Source organism: Erinaceus europaeus, chromosome 11 (assembly GCF_950295315.1).
Source record: "Erinaceus europaeus chromosome 11, mEriEur2.1, whole genome shotgun sequence".
Lineage (NCBI taxonomy): Eukaryota > Metazoa > Chordata > Mammalia > Eulipotyphla > Erinaceidae > Erinaceus > Erinaceus europaeus.
This window is the reverse complement of record NC_080172.1, coordinates 82,749,525-82,773,020: the sequence shown is the minus strand read 5'-3', so window position 1 is coordinate 82,773,020 and position 23,496 is coordinate 82,749,525. Positions and strand designations below refer to the sequence as shown.

Genomic DNA, 23,496 nt, shown 5'->3' with positions numbered 1-23,496 from the left:
GAAATAAATCAAAGATATATGGAAAAAGAGTAGCAGGTCTAACATACGCTTTGTTTAATATTTCTTGTGTATAGGAACAACCTGTAAGTTAAATTAGGCCTAAGTGGGAGGTTTTGATTTCAAGTTTCAATTTTAAATTATTTCCTCCAAATGAAGAGAATATAAGTCTACTAGTTTACACATGTATAATTAACCTTTAAAGGAGATCATAGCCAAAAAAAAATTAATGGCTCTGGAAGTGGTGTGGTAATTCTGTACTTGGAAATATGAGGTTCCAAGTCAAATCCCTGGTATGATACCTGTCAGAGTCATGTTCTCTTGATGTAAATAAAATATTTAAAAAAGTATGATGTCTAATTCAGAAGTTATCTATGATTTTAAATTTAATCATGAATTAGGCTTACAAGTATCATTTTGGATGTTCTATCTCATTTTTTAAAAATGGAAGTAGTTCCCCTACCTACCCGTCAAAAACCAAAAACCAAACCAAAACAAACAGAAATTTCCTTAAAGAAGAGGATACTGCTCCTCTAGGCAACAAAACTGGATTGTTTACATGGGTTACAGCAACAGAGACGAAAGTTATAAAATACACCTCCTTGTCCTAATATTGATATAAATCTGTATATTTGCCTTTTCCCCTGCCCTTTTTAGTGGTAGAAGACAAATGATATTGGTTTCTTTTTAATTTTTATTTATTTGTTCATTTATTTATTTTTTTAAAGATTTTATTTATGAGAAAGACAGGAGAGAGAAAGAACCAGACATCACTCTGGCACATGTGCTGCTGGGGATCGAACTCGGGACCTCATGCTTGAGAGTCAAAAACTTTACCACTGCGCCACCTCCTGAACCACTATTTTATTTATTTATTTATTTATTTATTCCCTCTTGTTGCCCTTGTTGTTTTATTGTTGTAGTTGTTGTTATTGATGTTGTCATTGTTGGACAGGACAGAGAGAAATAGAGAGAGCAGGGGAAGATAGAGAAAGGGAAAAACAGACATCTGCAGACCTGCTTCACCGCCTGTGAAGCGACTCCCCTGCAGGTGTGGAGCCGGGGGCTCAAACTGGGATCCTTACGTAGGTCCTTGCGCTTTGCGCCACCTGCGCTTAACCCGCTGCGCCACCACCTGACTCCCTTGGTTTCTTTTTTTGTTTGTTTTTTTAGGCATCTAGATAACATATAATTTATAAGATATGCAAACATAACAAAATTACTAGTTACTAGATCATCTGGTAAATCAATGAATTTTTGAGCAAGGACTTTTTTGTGCTAAAAAATATTTATGACCCAAGTAAGAGCAAGTAATAGTGATTTATTTGAAAAAAATAAATCTAGAAAGAATCAATTTGAGAAACATGCTTGCTTCTAAATGAATCGATAGTCATGCATTTAAAAAGTGAAACTATGACTTTGAAATTAGAGTATTTTATGCTATTCTTCTCAATATTTTTACTTGAGGTAATGCACTTTAACACTGGATAATCTATGCCCTCTTGGGGAGATTATTCTATCTAAACGCATATGACCACTAAGTGAAGGTCTTTTTATGTAGTCAAGGATGTGATTCAATGAACTTGAAGAAACATTTAAGAATCATCTCTTTTCCTGTCATGTGTATATATCTTGTATTTAAAGAAAGATGAGAAATAAATGGTTATATATTTAATTAACAAAAATCCACTTAGTTTTCGGTATATGCCATGGACAAGTTCTAATAATATGCCAATATAGGTATGGCTCTCAAAATCTGAAGGTGAATACATTGAGTATGAACATCTGTAAATTTGTTTGCACTAGTAAAAATCATACTTAATAATCCTTTCCGGTTTTGTATGGGGAGGAAAATAAGTCAAGTTTTAGATTGGTTCTTGTTATGTATGAATTGACAACTGACTTTACCTTGAACTTGAGAAATAAAAAGTATTAAGTAAAACGGAAGGAAAACAGAATCCAATATTAATGCCAACAGAAAATTACTATATTAGTTATGTATTGGTATGTTATGTGTTTCAGATAACCAAATCAACTGACGACTTTGCCAACATCTATAAATACTGATGGATAATATAATTCAAGATGGCCTGCAGAAGTGAATTATTTGAAAATTTGGCAAACTGCCTGATGTTTGTATTTCTGATGTAAAAAAAAATTAGATTCTCATGATTATAAAAATAAAATAGGAAATATCCTATGTATGCATATATTTGGTGGAAGACATGTTTAAAATTTCTTTTCGATTAAACAGTTATATCTGGTGATGAAGAATGATTTGGTAAAGCAGTTAGCAATACATTTTCCAAAGACACTACAGGATCTATATAGTACTGCAGAGAGGAACAGAATCCCTTCCGTTGTAAATAGTCAATTCGGCCTTGGTCAATCAGCAATTTACAAAGTTGTCCTAGTTTCTTCTTTTCTTCAACAGTTAGAAACCTAAATCAAATAAACACAAACAAAATACTGCTGGAATCTTGTAAAGATTTAAAAAAAAGTATTTGAGTCATCCTGATTTACTGATAAATTGCTAACCCCATAATATATTAGGTGTTATTTCAATTGTTTCTAAGATATTATGACCACAATAAAACAAAAATGTGAGGGTGGGGGTATATAGCATAATAGTTATGCAAAGAGACTCTTTCTTGTGCCTGAGGCTCTAAAGTTCCAGGTTCAATCTCCCACACTACATTAACCAGAGTTGAGCAATGAATATATTTTAATTTATTCCAGAATTAGCACAACATATTTTTATGAATAAATTTTGTTACTCCCCCCCCCAAAAAAGGGAACAGTAATAATGAAATATTTTTGTCCCAATGCTGGGCATTTAGAAGTGAGACTAGGGAGTCGGGCAGTAGCGCAGTGGGTTAAGTGCAGGTGGTGGTGCTAAGCGCAAGGACCAGCGGAAAGATCCCGGTTCAAGCCCCTGGCTCCCCACTTGCAGGGGAGTCGATTCATAGGCGGTGAAGCAGATCTGCAGGTGTCTATATTTCTTTCCCCCTGTCTTCCCCTCCTCTCTCCATTTCTCTCTGTCCTATCTAACAATGATGACATGAATAACTACAATAATAATAAAAAAACAACAAGGGCAACAAAAAGGAAAATAAATAGATAAATATAAAAAAATAAAAATAGAGGTGAGACTAGCAAGGAATTAACTGACAACTGCGGCTGTGAGAAAACAACTCCTATGCTGTCTTCCTTGCTTCTCTAATATCCTGCTAATCTGGAAGTAAAAACAAAGGCCTACCTGCTGCTCTGAGTATGAAAACCAAGGCCAGACTGGCCTCTTTCTTAGGGATTGAGAGGTATCTGGGCAGGGAGGCTTATAAGAGGAACTGAAGGTTGGTGCTTTCTAGTATTCGCCCTGCATTCCCAGGCCATCTAGCACTCCTGAATCCTATGAGTATGTCAAAGAGGAACACTCTTCTCTCCCAGAGGTGGACTGACACACTTTACCTATTCTTTTCTTTTCTATTATCTTTATTTTATTTATTAGATAGAGACAGCCAGAAATTGAAAGGGAAGGAAGTGATAGAGAGGAAAGATAGAGAGACACCCGCAGCATTGCTTCACCACAAGCGAAGCTTTCCCCCTGCAGGAAGGGGACTGGGGGCTTGAACCCAGGTCCTTTCCTTGCACGTTATAACATGTGCCCTCAACCAGGTGTGCTACCAGCCGGTCCCTACCTATTCTTTTCTTGGGTCCCTTCTTCCTATAAAGGAAGGCAACTAACTTACTCCTTTTTTGTTTCTCTCTGTCCTAACTCTCCAATAAACATGTTATCTCAACTGCAATCAATCTACTTGTCTCTGAATATTATTACACAATTTTGTTTGTCGGCAGGTAGGACCAAGGTTGAGAACACAAAATCTTTAGACTCTGGGAGACCTGAAACTGGGAACTGCACGGGGTGACTTGGGGCCTGTATTCCTTCTTAATAAGATTTATGCATGTACAGAGAGATGCTAATTACTCTTTTCCTTCAGAGACTCACCCCTTAGACTGCAGCCTGGGACTCTTTCCCTGTCTTCTCTAAATTCTAGGCTTATTATTATTTGTAAACTTCTTTATTGGGGGATTAATGGTTTACAGTCAACAGTAAGATACGATAGTTTGTACATGAGTAACATTTCCCAGTTTTCCACATAACACTACAACCCCCACTAGGTCCTCCTCTGCTATGATGTTCCAGGACCTGAACCCTCCCGCCGACCCCAGTCTTTTACTTTGGTGCAATACACCAATTCCTAGATTTATTAACTATGACTTCTCTATGCTCTTGGCTTTCCTGGGGCATCATTGGACTTTGCACTTCTCTCTCCTTGTCAAACTTCCCCCAAAAGGGCTTTATTTCTGTTTGCCTTTCAGACAGCTCTCTCTCCCTTAACTCTTTGTTATCCAAGTCTTTTCTTTTCCTTTTCCCCTAGAAGACAGTCTAACTCCAAAGCACTTAGTGGACTGAGGCAAGTTAGAAACATTCCTTCCCTTGCTGTTGGTGACTTGGGTATTTTACCCACTGGCATTTTGTGGCCCCTCCCCACAATGTGACAGTGCTGGAGGGGGAGGTATGCAACAGAAGAGAGGTCCTTGAAGTCCTCCATCTTGGGAACAGCCCACTCTGCTGCTTTGTCTTTACTAATCGAACTTAAACATTTATTTCTTGGATGAACCACCCTTGTGCTCACAGCCCCTGCCCCCCCCCTTTTTTTTAAGAGCTGAAGTAGATATTGCAGCTCTCTGGTAACCATAGTGGTCACTTACCCAGGCAAACTCTTAGTGTTGTCATCTGTGATCCTATAATCCCCATCATCATGCTCTTCATTATCATCACTCTGATGATCTTTTTTAGTTGTGGTAATATTTGAGGCTTCTGAAGATGTTTTCCGCATTCCACAAGTTGCCCAACTACTCATTCGCTGGAAATAGTGGAATTCTACTGCTCCAAGGCCTAGAGCCTTGAAATACTCTTTGCCCACATAGTGTCTCCAATCACACCTGTGGTGACAACAGAGTGCAATAACAATGCCAGCCACAGGAGTCCACTTCTCTGGGACATTTTTTTCATTTCCTTCATTGGTTAAATTGTTAATTTCTTTTTCTGTTTTATCATTCTTTATGCGTTTGGCTAAAGGTTCTTCATTCCTTTCCTCAAAACTGGCAGCATAGGTTTCAATCAAACATCGTAATGCAAGATCTGTAAACACAATTATGTGGTCCCCCAAACCATATTATCTTTAAAAATAGATATTTTTACATTTAATAAGCAGTACTGCGTCTAAAAACCCAATAAAAAATCACCCCCAAACCTTCATATTGTAATAATTCTTTCAGGGTTTATCAGCTGTTAGTGTTTATTCTATTTTCACTACTGTCTCACTTCCTCTTAAAAATGTACTCTGTATAAAATCTACTTCTCAAGAAAATTAAATGTTAAACTTAGAAAAAACTTTGGGGCTGGGTGGTGGCACACCTGTTTTGAGTGCACACATTACAGTTCACAAGGACCTGGGTTCGAGCCCTCAGTCCCCACCTGCAGGAGAAAAGCTTCGTGAGTTGTGGAGCAAGGCTGCAGGTATCTCTCTCCCTATCTCCCCCTACCTTCTTGATTTCTGGCTATCTCTATCCAGTAAGTAAATAAATACAGATTAGAAAAAAAACTTTTGGGGAAGCAATTACAGAAGCCAGACCTTCTACCTTCTGCAACCCACAATGACCCTGGGTCCATGCTCCCAGAGGGATAGAGAATGGGAAAGCTATCAGGGGAGGGGATGGGATATGGAGATTGGGTGGTGGGAATTGTGTGGAACTGTACCCCTCCTACCCTATGGTTTTGTTAATCCTTTCTTAAAGAAAAAAGAAAAAAAAAAGAAAAAAAACTTTTATTCTGAATATTTGAATTGGTTCATTTACCCTGCTCTAGCTAAGGAAATGACTTGTATAGGAAAAAAAGCATTTACTTGCACTTATACTACAAAGAGGCTTTGAGCTTAAGAGACCTAGAGAAAGAAAGGCATCTAAGCACTAAGCATCTGCTACAGATGTTTGGAGGTGTTAGTCCTGAAATGTAAGATGTTCACAGCAAATAGCGATGAGCTGAGAAGAGTTAGTGTGTAGATTTCAGTGTATAGCCTTACTTTATGCATTCATTCAGCAAAAAGATACTGAAATGATTCCCTGTGCAAGGCTTTACAGATGTAATGACAATTAACACACACTAACTCTTAAGTGGATAGTCTCTAATTAAAAATGAGAAACCTAGTGTTGGTGTGAGGTAGCACGTTGATGGTGTGAAACACTTTGCCATGAAAAAGGACCGAGTTTAACCTCCTAGCCACCACATGAAACCACCTCAAACAATGGGAGAATTCTTAAACTATGGAGTACTGCTATGGTGTCCTTTTGTTGTCTTTCTCTCTGTCTCTCATTTATCTGGAAAATAGGAGAAAAAGTTGCCAAGAGTGGTGCAATTATGAAGGTGAGGAGCTCTGGCAGAAAAGAGGAACAGAAAAAAAAATTATGATACATTTAAAAACCAAACATACAGGGTTTTGTGATTTTGAAACCACTGGAAAACACTAGGACTTTTAAAAATTTAATATTTATTTATTCGCTAGAGACAGAGAGAAATCAAGAAGAATGGGGAAGACAGCGAGGAAAAGAGACAGAGAGACACATCACTGCTTTAGCACTTGTGAAGCTTTTCCCCTCAACCCCCCACCCCAGAGGTGGGGAGTGGGGGCTTAAACTTTGGTCCTTATATGCTGAATATGGGCCCCAGATCAAATTGATGGGGTTTATAGTCAACAATATTTAAACAATTTTCCCACATTTGGGAGCTACTCTCTTCCCTGATCCAGCTTTCTAGTCTTTTTCCAGCCATGACATCATCTCCTCAGACAGTAACTTGGATCCACCTGCATATCAGATGTCAGGCTCATGGGCCCTTTGGAATATAACTAAAATAGAACTACTAGCTATTGGGTGGGGGAGATAGCATAATAGTTATATAAACAGACTCTCATGCCTGAGGCTCCAAAGTCCCAGGTTCAATCCCCCTGCACCACCATAAGCCTGAACTGAGCAGTACTCTGGTGTTTCTGTCTCCCTCTCCCTCTGCATTTGTCTCAGAAATAAAATAAATAAAATATTTAAAAAAACAGATGACTATTAAAAAAAAAAAAGAATTACTATTTCCAAAATGGAGACTCCAAATCTTCATTTGCAATATTCCAGCCTTTAGGTTCACGATTAGTCAACAATTTGCTCTGCTTTATATCTTAACTCTTTTTCAGCCACCAGGTTCCAGATGCTACCATGATGCCAACCAGATTTCCCTGGGCAGACGACCCTACCAATGTGTCCTGGAGCCCTGCTTCCCCAGAGCCCTGCCCCACTAGGGAAAGAGGGAGAAAGGCTGGGGGGAGTATGGATCGACCTGTCAATGCCCATATTCAGTGGGGAAGCAATTTCAGAAGCCAGACCTTCCACCTTCTGCATCCCACAATGACCCTGGGTCCATACTCCCAGAGGGTTAAAGAATAGGAAAGCTATCAGGGAGGGGATGGGATACAGAGTTCTGGTGGTGGGAATTGTACCCTTCTTATCCTATGATCTTGTGTTTCCATTTTATAAATTAAAAAAGAAATAAACTATATATATAAAAAAACTTTATGTGGTCTGGGAGGTGGTGCAGTGGATAAAGCATTAGACTCTCAAGCATAAGGTCCTGAGTTCAATCCCCGGTAGCACATGTACCTGATTTATGTCTGGTCTTTTTCTCTCTCGCCTCCTATTTTTCTTATTAATAAATAAATAAAATCTTTTAAAAAATGAGTCCTTACACATTGTAACATGTGCATTCAACCAGGTTCCAGTTTATTTATTTTTAATGAGAGATAAATAGAATGATAGACAGACAAGCCAGAACACTGCTTAGGTCTAGCTTATGGTGGTGCTAGGGATTGAATCTGGGATATCAGAGCCTCAGGCATAAAGGACTCTTACATAACCATTATTTTGTCTTCTGAACTTGAGACTGCTATGATTTTAACAGTATTAGAAAAACCCTAGATATACAAAGGAAACTTGCATTTTCGGTCTGACTTGTGACCCTGTGCCTACTCAACCAAAAACATATTTTATATTACTCTGAGATGTCACAGTGAATGTTACATGATATATTTTACTTTGAAATTTAATCTAATATATAAACTTAAATAATAAACACTGGGAATCTATTAATTGGAGAAAATGATGGCTAATTTAATATTTCATGACAAAATATATTGTCATAGTTTTATTTCAAATGGCTTAAGCGAAATAATTTTCAGAAATCGGAATAACTAGAATAATTATGTAAAATCATTAAACAAATGAAGTGAATTTAAAATAAAAAAGCTTCAGTAATCAGTATCAGCCCCTTCTTTACAGAGAACTTAAGGGACAAATGTACATACCTAAAAAGAGATAAAGAAACATAAAATTGGTGGTTGCAACTTTTAATTCATTCAAAAATTTGCTGAATTTCTGTCTAAAACCAAAATCTGGGGGTCAGGTGGTAGCGCAGCAGGTTAAGCGCAGATGGCGCAAAACGCAAGGACCGGCATAAGGATCCCAGGATCCCGGTTCGACCTCCCAGCCCCCCACCCGCAGGGTAGTCACTTCATAAGTGGTGAAGCAGGTCTGCAGGTGTCTATCTTTCTCTCCCCCTCTCTGTCTTCCCTTCCTCTCTCCATTTCTCTCTGTCCTATCCAATAACAACGGCATCAATAATAACAATAACAATAACAACAAGAGCAACAAAAATGGGGGAAAAATAGCCTCCAGGAGCAGTGGATTTGCAGTGCTGGCACCAAGTCCCAGCAATAACCTTGGAGGCCAAAAAAAAAAAAAAAGCAAAACCAAAAGCTTCGCACATTAATAAAAACATTATGAGTATGTTTACATACCTGTTGCCATACCACACAAATGTTTTCCAATTCCTACCAGAGGTAGTTTTTCTTTGCTCAGCAGAGGGACCTTGTCTGGAACAAAAGCAAATAAGAACTAAGTTCTCTTGTAAGATCACACATCAATGTGATCTCATAAAAGAGAATTAGAATCTCTGAATTTTAGGATTATAATAAACCAAAAATTGTGCAAGGAGCCCCAGCAATAAGCCTGAGGCAAATAAATAAATAAATAAAGTAAAAAATGAAAAAGGTGTAGAAAAGGCACTAAAAGATATGATTGAGGTGTGGATGTTAAATATTGAGTTTCACAGTGAGTTTTCTTCAGTATAATTTAAAATTCTAGGATTTATCTTTTATACAACAGTGAGGTAGAGAATAACTTCATTTTTTTTTTACCATCCATTTTTTTATTGAATTAAAGTTGGCTTACAAACTATATATTTTTTATATTTATTTATTTATTTATTTCCTTTTGTTGTCCTTGTTGTTTTATTGTTGTAGTTCTTATTGTTGTTGTGACTGATGTTGTTGTTGGATAGGACAGAGAGAAATGGAGAGAGGAGGTGAAGACAGAGAAGGGGAGAGAAAGACACCTGCAGACCTGCTTCACCAGGTCTGTGCAGTGGGTAAAGCATTAGACTGTCAAGCATGAGGTCCTGAATTATCCCTGGTAGTACATGTACCAGAGTGATGTCTGATTTTTTATCTCTCTCGTCCTTTCTTACTAATAAATAATTAAATAAAAAGAAATGAAGTTGGGAGTCGGGCGGTGGCGCAGTGGGTTAAGCGCACGTGTGCAAAGCGCAAGGACCAGCGGAAGGATCCCGGTTTGAGCCCCCGGCTCTCCACCTGCAGGGGAGTTGCTTCATAAGTGGTGAAGCAGGTCTGCAGGTGTCTGTCTTTCTTTCCCCCTCTCTGTCTTTCCCTCCTCTCTCTATTTCTCTCTGTCCTATCCAACAACAACGACATCAACAACAACAACAATAATAATACAACAAGGGCAACAAAAGGGAATAAATAAATAAAATATAATGTTTAAAAATAAAAAAAAAGAATTAATTCATTTCTCATTTCTTTAAAAAATTTAAGCCAAGTCAAGTTAACCAAAGGAAAAGGGCTAGTAGTGTATGTATGGTAAGAATAAACTCAATAATTTAAAGAGCAAAGAAGCAATACGGAAGACACATTATCAGAAAGACTTTTAAATTAAACTCTTTCTTAACGACACTTCATTTCTAACCGAAACTGCAATTTGAAAAAAAGTTTCAACCCTAACTCAATTTGTATTTATCTAAATGTTATATGCATTTTCTTATTAACCACAGACCAATTCTACTGTACTGTTCTGCATGATTAGACTTCTAAGCAACCCTCAGAATTTGAAACTTCTAAGATTTATGGTACAGTAACTGAAAGTTATGCAACTTACTCAAACATAGGTGTTGAATATCAATTTGAAGTCTTTCAAACACTGAATTTTTTTTCCTGTGTTTGCCATCAACCTGAACAAATAAAACATCATTATAGCAGTGGCTGTATGTTAAAAGCTTTATGAAAGGCCCGGTGAAATAGCTTACATGGACAGTGTACCGCTTGGCGCCCAGCCCCCACTGCATTGAGGGAACCTTTGGTGCTGTGGTCTCTTTCACTCTTTCTCTGCCTCTACCTAATGAATGAATGAATTTCTATTTGTTTTCAACATTTAGAGTAAATATGTTTTCATCTTTAGTATTTAAGATGGAATCATTAATTTAAAAAAATTTAAGGTTACATAGTCTTTCTTGAAAAATTCAAATAGCATCAGATATTTTTTGTTGGCTTTTATCATCACTCTGGGCTGACCTTTATCAGACAAGAAGAGGACAGAAAGACACCACAGCACTTAAGAGTCCCCCTGAAGTGCTAAGGAGTGGGTGCAAACCTGGGTCTTAATGTATGGCAAAGTAGGCACACTATCCAAATGAGTTATTTTGCTGGTCCCAGACATTTTTATATGGCTAAAAATTTTGTCAAGTATTATACATACATTATTTCCTTAAACTCATTAAGTTTCCAATTTACTGATGAAGAAATCAAGGTTTATAGATACTAACTTATCTAAAATTATTTTCCAGCTCTATTATCTTTGTCAGCCTCTGAAATACTATTTTTGGATTTTTCCTATTCTTGCTCTCCCTAAAAGATCACTGGCTAATCTAATCTACATTTAGATGCTTCTGACTACAACCTATACATGTGACTCAGACTTCTCTGAAGAGCATATATAGCCCAATGTACTACCACCATACAGAACTGTCTTAATGTTTCCCTGTCTCAAACATACATTGCTCTTACTTTCTAGAATATTTGTTTCTCTTTCTAGCAAACAATAATTCACCTTTTATGACAGAGCTCCAACATACTATCTGAGTAGTCATTAATCCCTTTGTTTGCGTATAACTAATTTCCCCCTTCTTTGAACCCCTCTGAAGACCTTTTAAATACCTTAACACTTCTCTATAATGTATCTGCTTGTGTGTCTTCCTATTTAAAGTGTAGGTAACAAGAGCATAGGGATTTTGTCTTCTTTATCAACTCATTGTGTATCATAGTACCATGTATATCCTCAATAAAATGCTTACTGAAATGAATTGTTAAGTAACAGAGGAGGAGCTCCTCAGAACCCTTCTAAAGTGATCCTGTCTCTCTCTCTACATGTTTTCTTATCTCTGGAAATAGTTTTAGGCACTCAGATCAATGGACTACTAACTTAAAGACTTAACTTTAACTTAACTTTACTTAACTTAATGGGCTACTACTTAAAGAGTTTACTTTAAGTTGTCAATATAGTTAGAATAAAAATTACAATAAAATATGAAAGTTTTGGGCTGGGGAGACAGCATGATGGTTATGCAAAATATAAAAGTTTTTTTTTTTAAAGATATTTGTTGGGGCCAAGCAGTGGCTCACCTGGTTAAGTGTACACACCATAGTGCACAAGCCCCTGGTCCCCACCTGCAGGGGAAAGGCTTCACAAATGGTGAAGCAAGGCTGCAGTTATCTCTCTATCTCTTTCCCCCTCTCCCCAGCCCCTCTCAATTACTGTCTGTATCCAATAAAGCAAGGCTGCAGTTATCTCTCTATCTCTTTCCCCCTCTCCCCAGCCCCTCTCAATTACTGTCTGTATCCAATAACAAATAAAAAGATTTTTTTAAAAAAAAGGTATTTGGGGGCCTGGGTGGTGGTGCACCTGGTTGAGCACACACATTACCACGTGCAGGGTCCGAGGTTCAAGTCTTCTCTTCCCACCTGCAGGAGAGACTTCACAAATGGTGAAGCTGCGCTGCAGGTGTTTATGTTTCTTTCTCCCTCTCAGTCTCCCCTTCCCGTCTCGATTTCTCTCTATCCTACTAATAAAATGGAGTGAGGGGGGAGGGAGAGATTTTTCTGAGTACCTTAAACAAACACAAAAAAAGGCCAAATAATGTTATGCCGTAATAGCCTATCACAATTTCACTTACCTTGAATCTTGTGGTCACTTTTTCCACTAGGATGAAGTGAACTTTATCAGCATCTTTTAAGGCAGTATCAACCCAGTGTGATAATTTTCCCTTTCCTGCTCCAAACTCAACAAAGCATCTTCTTGGACCAAGTAAATTTAATTTTTCAATGTTACCTAAAATAGAAGCCTGCAAACTTCACAAGATTATTTTACACACTAGTGCAAACATATATGACTCAAGTGGTAAAATAGGTAATTTCTACATAAGGCATATTCACACTGATCATTTTTTAAAAAATATTTATTCCCTTTTGTTGCCCTTGTTTTATTGTTGTAGTTATTATTGTTGTTGTTATTGATGTTGTCGTTGGATAGGACAGAGAGAAATGGAGAGAACAGGGGAAGGCAGAGGGGGGAGAGAAAGATAGACACCTGCAGACTTGCAGGTGGGGAGCCTGGGCTTAAACTGGGATCCTTAAACAGGTCCTTGTGCTTTGCGCCACGTGTGCTTAACCCGCTGCACTACCACCTGACTCCCCACACTGATCATTTGTACTTAATTTTCTCTAACCTTTAATACATTCAATACACAGTATTCAGAACCACACCCATACCAAAAACGAATTACCTGTTTACACTTTTTAAAAAAAATTTATTTATTTATTTATGAGAAAGGGGGGAGAGAGAAAGAACCAGACATCACTCTGGTACATGTGCTGCCAGGGATTGAACTCAGGACCTCATGCTTGAGAGTCTAGTGCCTTAGCCACTGCGCCACCTCCTGGACCACATACACATATTTTTTGAAACAGAATGTATTCCCAGAAAGAAAACTAAACAAAATCTCATTAATACTTATACTTAGAAAAAATACAAAGTTAGATTTTGAAAAGTGAACAGAATGACATTTTTAGTTGAGTTATGATGGTCTAAACATACCTGCTGTTTCAGGTGTTTTGTTGCAGAATCACCATTTTTAGGGTCATTAAGGGCATCATATAGTGCTGGATGAGACATTATCTGATCTTTAAGTGTAGAGTTCAAACCTGTACCAAATAGAAACGAAATAGCTTAAGCAACTACACACGAAGCCATAAAGTTCTAAACATTGGTAGTAACATCTTTAAAGCATACAGATATCTACTCACAAGCCACCTAATTATGCTAAAAAATTAACTTGTGTATTACCTTCACTTGCTTTTCTCAATTTCTTTATTAAGTTTTCCAGCTGCTCTTCAGAGAGAGAAGAAATTGGAACCTATATACAAAAATAGGATATGAGAATTAACTGTCACTAATAATGCCAATCCTATTGGAAAATGTATTTTAAATTCAAAGAACTATTTTATTCTAAATCAGAATTGGAATGTGACTGCTTACAGTATAGAATTGGTTCATAAATACTTTATAAGATTAAATATTAATTCAAGCACTTACTAATTGCTCAGGTATTTCTGTTTCATCTTCTAAGTCTGCATTAATATCTTCAATAAAGAAGTCCTTAACAAAAGCAAAGCCATAAAAATATTATTAAGAAGAGTTTACAGTGAGTAACTCCTTTCTTATATTTAATACCTGTCATCCCATATTCACTTTTTAAAAACAATTTTTTTTTATTGCTGGAGTTTGTTGCTGGCACAATGAATCTACCACTCTTCATCACCAGTTTTTATTTTCTTTTTTTTCTTCTCTATTTTATTTGCTAGGATAGAGAGAAACTGTGAGGGGAGAGGAAGATAGAAAGGAAGAGAGAAAGACACCTGTAAACTTGTTTCACTTCTTGTGAAGTTTTCCCCCCATGCAAGTGGGGAGCAGGGGCTTGAATCTGGGTCCTTGTGCATGGTAATGTGTGCACTCAACAAGGTGCACCACCAATCACTGCCTCCCCAACTCATTAATCCTTTAAATAATTAGTGAGCACCTATGTTAGTCCTTACTTTGCTTTAAATGCTGAATATACCATAGTAGAGACCATGACAGAAATCTGTGTTCACAGTTAGTATATATTGTTTCTTTCTTTTACTAGAGCAACTTTCTGACTAATGTAAAGATAGCATATTCTAATTAAACAAAATAGACAAAACATCAAACAAATCTAAAGGTTTAGGTTTGATTCTTCTATTTTAAAAGGCCCACCCACTAAAATAAAAATACCCTGGAACACTATACTGATTTCATACATGTTTAACATTTCTTTATTTTTAAATTGCCACCAGTATTATCTATTTACTTATTCTATTGCCACCAGAGTTATTGCTGGGGCCTGGTACTAGCTCCACGAGCCAACTACTACTGGTGGTCATTTTTTTCCCATTTTATTTGATAGGCCAAAGAGAAACTGAATGGGGAAGGGGAGACAGAGAGAAAGTAGGCAACTGCAGACCTGCTTCACCACTCGTGAAGGGTCCCCACTGTAGGTGGGGAGTGGCTCGAACCTGGGTCCTAGTGCATAGTACTATGTGTTTAACCTGGTGTGCCACTGCCCAACCTCTTTGCCACCAGTTATTGTGTAGATTCAATGGGACGTACACTGGCCAGTCCCATATTAACTTTTTAGTTCATCTTTTCAGAGGGATAGATTCTAGTTAAGAATCTAAATGAACACTGTTCAGCAGAACTTTCTGCAATGATGAACATGTTACAAGTCAGCCTCAGTTATTCACTTTTTCAGCTTCTTCATACTCCTTGGCAAGTGCATTTGTGAATGCTGCTCAGACTAGGAATGCTAAATACAGGTATGCTTTGAAATGCAAAGGCCAGTAGGTGCTGAGCAGTGACGAACCCCATAGAGAGCACCCCACAGACTGTGTGCTTAAGGACCCCTTCTCTCTGAGATGCAGTCTATCTCTACCAAATACACAAATAAAAAATATATTTTGAAAAAATGCACAGGACAAGACTCCCACTCAAATGCCAAAAGTCTCACCTACCTCCCACACCCCCTGGCCCTCAAGCTCTCAAGAAATGCTCTACTTTCTGACTACCTATGAGGTCTCATATTCTACTCAGCTCTTTAGTTTCTACGTACACCAAAGGCCCAGCATCAGACAAAGATCTCTGTTCTCTCATTTATAGACCTATACACATTTTTTTCCTTGGCTAGCTGGATTCTTAGTCTCCTTAACCTATAGGTCTTATAACATTCCCTCAGAGAAGCCCTGACTGCTTCCATCTCTCTCTCTTTTTTAGCTTTTATTTTATTTATGTCCTTATTAAAGAGAGGGAGAGTCAGAGCATCACTCTGGCACATATGATCACAGAGGTAGAACTCAGGACCTAATGTTTAAAAGTCCAGGGATAAGGAGATAACATAGTGGTTATGCAAAAAGACTTTTATCCCTGAGTATCTTAAGATCCTAGGTTCAATCCTTAGCACCGACATAAGCCAGAGCTCAGCAGTGTTCTGGCAAAAATAAATAAAACCAGAATTCCACTGCTACTGTGACATCTGTGCCACATAACTATGATTGCATACTCTTATCACATGGACTTCTTTCATTGACCTTAACAACCTACTGTTATTTATAGATTGAGAGCTGGGCAGTATCGCAGTGGGTTAAGCGCACATGGCACAGAGCGTAAGGTCCGGCGTGAGGATCCTGGTTCAAGCCCCCAGCTCCCCACCTACAGGGGGTCGCTTTTGCATGCAGTGAAGTAGGTCTGCAGGTATCTATCTTTCTTTCCTCCTCCTCCTCTCTGTCTTCCCCATCTCTCTCAGTTTCTCTCTGTCCTATCCAACAACAACAGCTATGGCAACAATAACAACTACAACAACAACAAAAAAAGTATGTGACTATTTATAGATAATATACCCAGCTTACTTAATAGTCTCAAGCGTTTAAAGTCTGGGATCATATTTTATTGAAATAAATTGAGCAGGTACCAAGTAAATCCTTTTTAGTAAACCATGAAATTATTCACTGCATAAACACTCTTTGATAAAATTCTATAACCTGAATTAGGCCTATATGTAGATTCAAAGGCTGATATCCTATATATACTCAGATGAATTTACCATATTCAAGTCTTCTGAAGCAAAAACTTATTAAATATTGACATTTGTAATTTACTTACAATATTAAACATTACATAGTATATATCAACATTCAATTTTACTAATCAAATACTTACAGGCTTTGGCTTCTCTCTTGCGTTACATTTTTTCAAATGTCGTGTTAGCTGATCTTCATATACCGTGCTAAATTTAAAGAGAGATTTATTTAAAATAAAGCTTATGACTATTATTGTTTCAAGCATAGAAAATTATTTAAAATAAGACTTCTGACCATTACTGGGGTGTGTGTATATGAAACTAGGGTCTCACGCACAAGTCACTATATTGCTCCCAGGCTCACTTAAAAAAAAACAAAAAATTCAGACACTATGAGAGAGGCAGAGAAAGAGAGAAGACACACAGTATCACTTCATTGTCCATGTAGCTTTCCCTGGTGGTCCCATATGGTGTGAGGGCTCAATCCCGGGTCTTCACAAATGGAGAGGCATGCACTCTACTGAAAGAGCAATTTGCTACTCCCCAACTATTGTTTTTCTCATCTTTCCTGATGCACACTTACTGTTTTGGATCTAAAGGGCACAGGATTCTTTTCCTAGCATTTTCTTCCTAATAAAGAAAAAGCATATATGTATGTAAATAAAAAGCAGGTTTGTTGCTTATAGATGTATATATACTTTAAGTGTAATACTAAGCATATGCACTTCTGAAATACAATTTTAAAAAGAAATAAATAAAATTTGATTGGCGAAATCAAGTCATAAGATTTAAGAAAAATTTCTAGTGTTGCTGGTTTTAATTACATATGAGCTTTGTGTAACAAAGATCTATAGCTTAAAAATGGGGTATATAGAAAAATTACGTATGGAATTTTTACTAGGACACCACTGACTATAATTGTACTATTTATTTTAGGTATGACTAAGAAAAAAATGTTTGCCATTGATTGGCCTAGGAGAAGGCACAACGGATAAATTGTTGGACTATAAAGCTTGAGGTCTAGAAGAGTTCGATCCCTGGCATTGCATATGCCAGGCTGATGACCTGATTCTTTCTCTCTTATAGAGTAAATAAATAATAAAAAGAAAAATACTTCCAACTAAATATAACATATCATTGATTTTAAGATTTATTCTGATTACAGAAACAGTGAAATAATGGCATTTTCACAATTTTGTATATGGTCACACTGTACTGGCTTTGAACTTTTTAGTAGAGTTAAACCTGTTTCTTTCTTTCTTTCTTTTTTTTTTTTTTGCCTCCTGGGCTATTGCTGGGACTTGGTGCCTGCACTACAAACCCACTGCTCCTGGAGGCTTTTCCCCCCCATTTGTTCCCCTTATTGTTTAAAGTTATTGTTGTTACTGCTGTCATTGTTGTTGGATAGGACAGAGCGAAATCGAGACGGGAGGGGAAGACAGAGAGGGAGAGAGAAAGACAGATACCTGCAGACCTGCTTCAACGCTTGTGAAGCGACCCCTCTTCAGGTGGGGAGCCAGAGGCTCGAACAGGGATCCTTATTCCGGTCCTTGTGCTTTATGCCATGTGCTCTTAACCTGCTGCACTACCACCTGGCCCCCAAACCTGTTTATTTCTAAGTCACATGAACTTAACAATATGTATTTTGAGAAAAAAAAAGTAAAATTAATAGTGTTAGTAAGTCTAGCCAAACATTTACATGAAACACAATATAATGGGCTAGTGTAACATTTCAAACCAGAGATCAGTCTTACTGCTGAGTTGTGGTTCTCACTTTTATTTATCAGTTTCCAACTCGTAAGACTGAGGCAGACCTACTGCCTCATCTGAAAAATAAGAATAAGGTATCTTCTCTCTTTAAGGTTTATGAAAATTAAGAAAGCTAAGAGTTCTAAGAAAAATCCTCAGTGTAGTTCTGTCTACATAGTAGTAGCAAAATGCTGGCTGTTTCTATTATTACTTTTACCAGAACAGTGTTCAGCTCTGGCTTATGATGGTGTTGGGGGCTGAACCTGTGAACTTAAAGCAACAAGCATAAGAATCATTTTGCATAGCCATCTTCCCAATCCTTTTTTTTTTTTTTTTTACTTAAAATTTTTTTATTTACTTATTTTTCTTTTTGTACCTTCATTTTTTTGACAGAGACAAAGAAAAACAGAGAAAAGAGGGGTTACAAAAAAAGGAGAAAGAGATACTTGCAGCACTGCTTCACCACTGGTGAAGTTTCCCTCTTGTAGGTGGGGATTGATGGCTTGAGTTCACATCCTTGGGCATGATGACCTGGGCGCTCTACTAGATAACCATTACTCAGCCCCCATTATTATCATTTTTAAAACATTTATTTACTTATGTAGTTGAAAAAAGAAATTATACTTGAGTACCAAAGAGACAGTTCACGGGGCATGGCCTAGGTTTGAACCCAGTATCACATGGGAAGTGCTATGGTGGAAAAAGCTTCAGCATCTCAAACTTCAGAGTTCTCACCCTTAGTCACAGATCTCCCACATGCCGTAAGATGCATATTTCACCACGCTTAACTTCAGGCTAGTATTAGGTCACCTAAAACACAAGTACAGCTCTGATGATGATGAACAGCATCAGATGATGAAGCTCTAGGAGTTCATCTATACTGGAAAGGATAAGCCATCTGACTTAACAAAGAAAACTACTATAAACAATTGGACACTCAGAGGCATTGAACTAGATGCTTGTTCTTTGTGTTTAACTGTTCTAAACCCTACTACAATGCTCTTTTTCTTTCTTTTAAAAAAAATATCTTCATTTACTGGATAGGCAGCCAGAAACTGAGAGGGAAGGAGGTGACAGAGAGGGAGAGAGACAGAGACACCTGCAGCACTGCTTCACCACACGCAAAGCTTTCCCCCCTGCAGGTGGGGAAGGGGGCTGGAAACCTTTCGCACTGTAACATGTGCACTCAACCAGGTGCGCCACCACCCGGCCCCCATATGCTCTTTTTCAAAATAAGCATTCTGCTCCTCTTATTTAATCGTAAGTATTCTAAGGAAATATACATACTGGAATATAACCATATGCAAGACTATAACAGTGAGCAAAACTGTGCATTCTGATGTGGAATTTAAAGGAGAAAAAATGGGGGCTGGGCAGCGGCACACTTGGTACCATGCAAAGGATCTGGGTTCAAGGTCCCTCCCCACCCAACCCATGCAGGGTGGAAGCTCCATGTGCAATTAAGTAATGCTCATCTCTCTCAATTTCTCTCTGTCCTATAAAAAAAAAAAAAAGGAAAGAGAGAGACTAAAATTAAAGGAAAGTCATGTTTTCCATGCTTTAAAATCTCTATCCTTTCTTAGCAAGGTAGCAAAAAGTGCTTTCAAAGAAAGATTGCATGTCTAAGTAAAAATTTTAGGGGATTTATCTTACCACATTTGAGAGAGGGCATTTTCCATGGAAGAGAGAGAAAAAGATATAGAACAAACCCAGAGGATCATTCAGGTGCACTCATTAAAATTTTTTAAAATCTTTATTTATTTATTGGATAGAGACAGCCTGAAATTGAGAGGAAGGGGAGATCGGGAGAGAGACAGAGACACCTGCAGCTCTGCTTCACCACCTGTGAAGCTTCTTCCCCCCCTGCAGATGGGGCCTGGGGGCTTGATCCCGGGTTTTTGCGCTTTGCAACACGTGCGCTCAACCAGGTGAGCCACCAGCTGGCCCCCAGGTACCTTCATAGCTGCAGCTCTAAACGGAAACGCCAGGCTCCTAAGCTCTACCAGCTGAGCTACTTCCCCTAAAAGAAAATTAAAATAAAAAAAAATCAACTGCATTCAAGTGAACTAAATATCACTCAAGAAATGATCAGCATACAATCAGTGGTTATAACCTCTAAACTTCTGACCAGAAATTTCTTTTGTATCCCTTTTCCATCAGTAAAGCTAATCGTGAATGGGTAGGTGGAGAGTAGGAAGCCTTGGTGTGGAGTAAAACTGAAACATAACATTTACCCTCGAGCATCAAGATAGACGGGTTTCTGCCGTGGTTTTCAATAGTAAAAGAAGACGCTGTATTTCACTAGTGCTCAGCGCACAGGGAGCTATGCACTTCACAAAAAGAAAATTGGGAAGCTCTCGGAACAGAAACAGCCACCTGTCAAAGGAGGCGGTGCCAGACCAGGAAACTTGTTGCCTACTCCAGGGAGGGAAGGGCGATACCCGACCTGCGCGGCTCCAGCGTGTTCGCCACAAAACCGTCTCCCGGCCGCGGCCTCCATCCTGCAGAACCGCTTCTTTTTTTCCACATAGTAACCACATCGACCCTCCGCTGGGAAGCCAGTCCCGTGCGGCGTCGGCGGCGCAGCAGCCGCCATAACTCAGGACACCCTTCGGGTGGCAAACAACGCGTGAAAAGACTAAGTGGCCAGCTTGCCAGCGGCGCCTTGCCCTTTACAAATATGGCTACCGAGCCCCGCAGGCTGGCTTAGGGCCCGGAACTACCGCCCCCACCGTCCACAAAACCGGAAGAAAGTGATGGTGGCTGGCGAAGCCCAAACTTCTCCCGGCGTTCCCTCCGTTTTTCTTTCTCCGCCTCCTCCGCCGAAGCCGAGCGCCAAACTCAAACTTTAGTTGTACGGAGACACTTTTTAAGCTTAGGCTGCGGGGCGCACGGGTTGGACTTTTCCGCACCGCAGCCGGGACAGCGCTTGAACATGAGCCAGGTTCTGTTCCAGCAGCTAGTCCCGTTGCAGGTGAAGTGCAAAGACTGCGAGGAGAGGTGAGTTTCGCGTTGCTGGGTGTCTGCGGGTGGCGGTTGGGGTCGGGCCAAGGGACAAAGATGGCGGCTCCGGCCCGCAAACAGTGGCCTGCGGCGGGTCCCGGACGCCGGCGGACCCGCTGGAACGCAGTTAGTGTTCACCTCTCATCCTGCCGGCCGTTGGGACCCGGTGCCGTCAGGCTCATGGCAAAACTCGTCGCTCTGAACTCAGTCGTGGAGTTTATTGCTGCCTCGACTCTTTTGACAGATGAGATAAGATCTCTGCTTGCGGGACGTTGACTTAATTTAGGTGAAGGCTCAGCCCTAAGCCTCGCATGCCTTTGAATTGTATTGGAAGTAAATTTAAAATGTGAACTTCGGTTTAAAGAAGAACTGACTTTTTTCTTGATGTGTTGTCTCTTCTTCACATTAGCTACGGAAAATGATTTTTTGAAAATTTCACATCAGAGGGCTGCTCAGATCTGGCATTTAGTAGTGCTAGGGATTGAACCCGGGCGGGACCTTGAAGCCTTAGGCATGAGAGCCCTTTGTATGGCCATTTTGCAATCTCCCTGATGCCTATGATTATATTTAACCAGCTAAGAGTAATAAGGGAGAACCAAGAGCTTCATTTATTCACTTATCCTGAAATACTGACTATTAAAAGACATCTTGCTGGGCAGTGGATAGTCAGAGGTCATAAAAAGGCCTTCTGAGGGTTTACAGTCTAACTAGAGGATATAAAGATCTAGCTTAGAAATAAATGTAAATTTGCAACTTTAATTGAGATGGCTTAGTTTTAAAAACTCAATTCCTCCTCCTCTTCTTCTTCCTTCGCCTTCCTTTTTTCTTTACGATTTCAGCAGTGAGAGAGGGAGAGAAAGAGAACCGGAGCATCATTCTGGTATGCACGATGCTGTCAATCTAACTCGGAACCTTGAGAATTCAACCCTTTATCCACTGTGCCACCTCACTGTTGCTCTCCGTTCACCATTCATGAGCAGTCTCTCCAGTTCTTTGATAATGTTTTCATTAAAAAAGGTGGCGTCCATGTGAAAATACTCACGGACCTGGATTCAAGCCCCCAGTCCCCACCTGCAGGAGGAAAGCTTCAGGAGTGGTGAAGCAGCGCTGCAGGTGTCTGTCTTTCTCTCTCTTTATCTCCCCTTCATCTTTTTCTGGCTGTCTCTATTCCAATAAATAAATAAAAAGATAACTTCTTCAAGTGTGGTTCATCTGAAAAAGGAAAAAAAGAGAGAGAGAGCCCAACAGAAAACTCTGTCATATTGTGTTGCTGGGAATTGAACCTGAGACCTCAGAGCCTCAGATCTGGTGGGTTATCTCTCTGCTCTCTCCCAGGTCCATGTTTCTTTATAAAACTGATGCAGCACATACTAGTCACATGATTGTTTTGAGGATCACATGTGAAAATGCCCTTGTAAAAGAAGAAATGTGGAGATGTGATTTATTAGAAATGAACATTGGGGCTGGGGAGGTAGCTTAATGGTTAAGTTTTTATGCCTGTGGCACTGAGATCCTAGGTTTAGTCCCAGTACCACTATAAGCCCGAGCTGAGTCGTGCTCTTGGGTCTGTCCATCTGTTTCCTTACCTCTCATTAAAAAAAATGAAAGAAAGAAAAGAAATCAACATTGATATATTGTTAAACTAGTGTGTATAGTTCACAGATCCAAAACCAATCGGTAAGTCAGGCAAAAGAATGTTAACAAAAGCAGCAGTTGTATATGGAAACTTGTACGTTATTAAGTTAGTTTTCTTTCTTTGGTCCTTTTCCAATTTGGTAGCCAAATTATAAGTCACTGGATTTTTGAGTTAATCTGAGGTGATGTATTGTAAAAATGAAGTGCACATTGGTTTTTGAAGCTATAATATGAAAAGAAATGTAAAAATCTCAGTAATTTTTATATTAAAATGTGTTTATATTGATCTTATGGTAAGGTGACTACTAGGCTAACATTGGGTTAAGTAGAATATCACTGAAAAGTAGTGAGGCTGGGAGGTGACACAGTGGATAAAGTGTTGGGTTTTCAAGCATGAGGTCCCGAGTTAAGTCCCCAGCATTGCATATGCCAGAGTGATGCTTTGGTGTTCTCTCTTGTTAAAAAATACATCTTTACAAAAATTAATACCCACTTCTTTAAGTTTTTAGAACACTTAGATTTATGTATATTTATAACCTCCATTATGTCTCTCTTGGACACTATTCTATAGTATAGGGCAACGTCATTTCTGATTCCAGTATTGAAACTCCTATTTCTTTTCCTTCTTTATTGCATTATCACCAGTTACCTTAAAAAAGACTCACTCTTCATAAGCT

The 23,496-nt window shown here is 38.8% G+C and overlaps 3 protein-coding genes across 5 annotated transcripts in view; 2 read left to right on the top strand and 1 right to left on the bottom strand.

The window, feature by feature from the left end:
* LRRC39 (leucine rich repeat containing 39) overlaps positions 1-2,197 on the top strand; it is a 29,678-nt gene extending 27,481 nt beyond the window's left edge. The window contains exon 9 of the mRNA XM_007528587.3: positions 2,020-2,197. Within this exon, the coding sequence (XP_007528649.1) occupies positions 2,020-2,036 (17 nt within the window). The 3' untranslated portion in view covers positions 2,037-2,197. The remainder of the gene's footprint in view (positions 1-2,019) is intronic.
* TRMT13 (tRNA methyltransferase 13 homolog) lies at positions 1,299-20,882 on the bottom strand. Of its 3 annotated transcripts, XM_060202145.1 has the most exons (11): positions 20,628-20,880; positions 17,016-17,062; positions 16,573-16,639; positions 13,879-13,941; positions 13,630-13,699; positions 13,381-13,487; positions 12,461-12,628; positions 10,390-10,462; positions 8,958-9,032; positions 4,771-5,203; positions 1,299-2,439 (listed from the first exon to the last, which is right to left on the bottom strand). In XM_060202145.1, exons 1-11 carry the CDS (start codon positions 20,775-20,777, stop codon positions 2,244-2,246), a joined length of 1,449 nt encoding a protein of 482 aa, XP_060058128.1. In that variant the 5' UTR covers positions 20,778-20,880; the 3' UTR covers positions 1,299-2,243. The 3 variants fall into 3 exon arrangements, with proteins under 3 accessions (XP_060058128.1, XP_060058130.1, XP_060058129.1); XM_060202147.1 differs by lacking the exon at positions 4,771-5,203 and having other exon boundaries at positions 20,628-20,881; XM_060202146.1 differs by lacking the exon at positions 1,299-2,439 and having other exon boundaries at positions 4,820-5,004; positions 20,628-20,882.
* Positions 20,883-20,959: 77 nt separating this feature from the next.
* SASS6 (SAS-6 centriolar assembly protein) overlaps positions 20,960-23,496 on the top strand; it is a 35,336-nt gene continuing 32,799 nt past the window's right edge. The window contains exon 1 of the mRNA XM_060202159.1: positions 20,960-21,181. Within this exon, the coding sequence (XP_060058142.1) occupies positions 21,117-21,181 (65 nt within the window). The 5' untranslated portion in view covers positions 20,960-21,116. The remainder of the gene's footprint in view (positions 21,182-23,496) is intronic.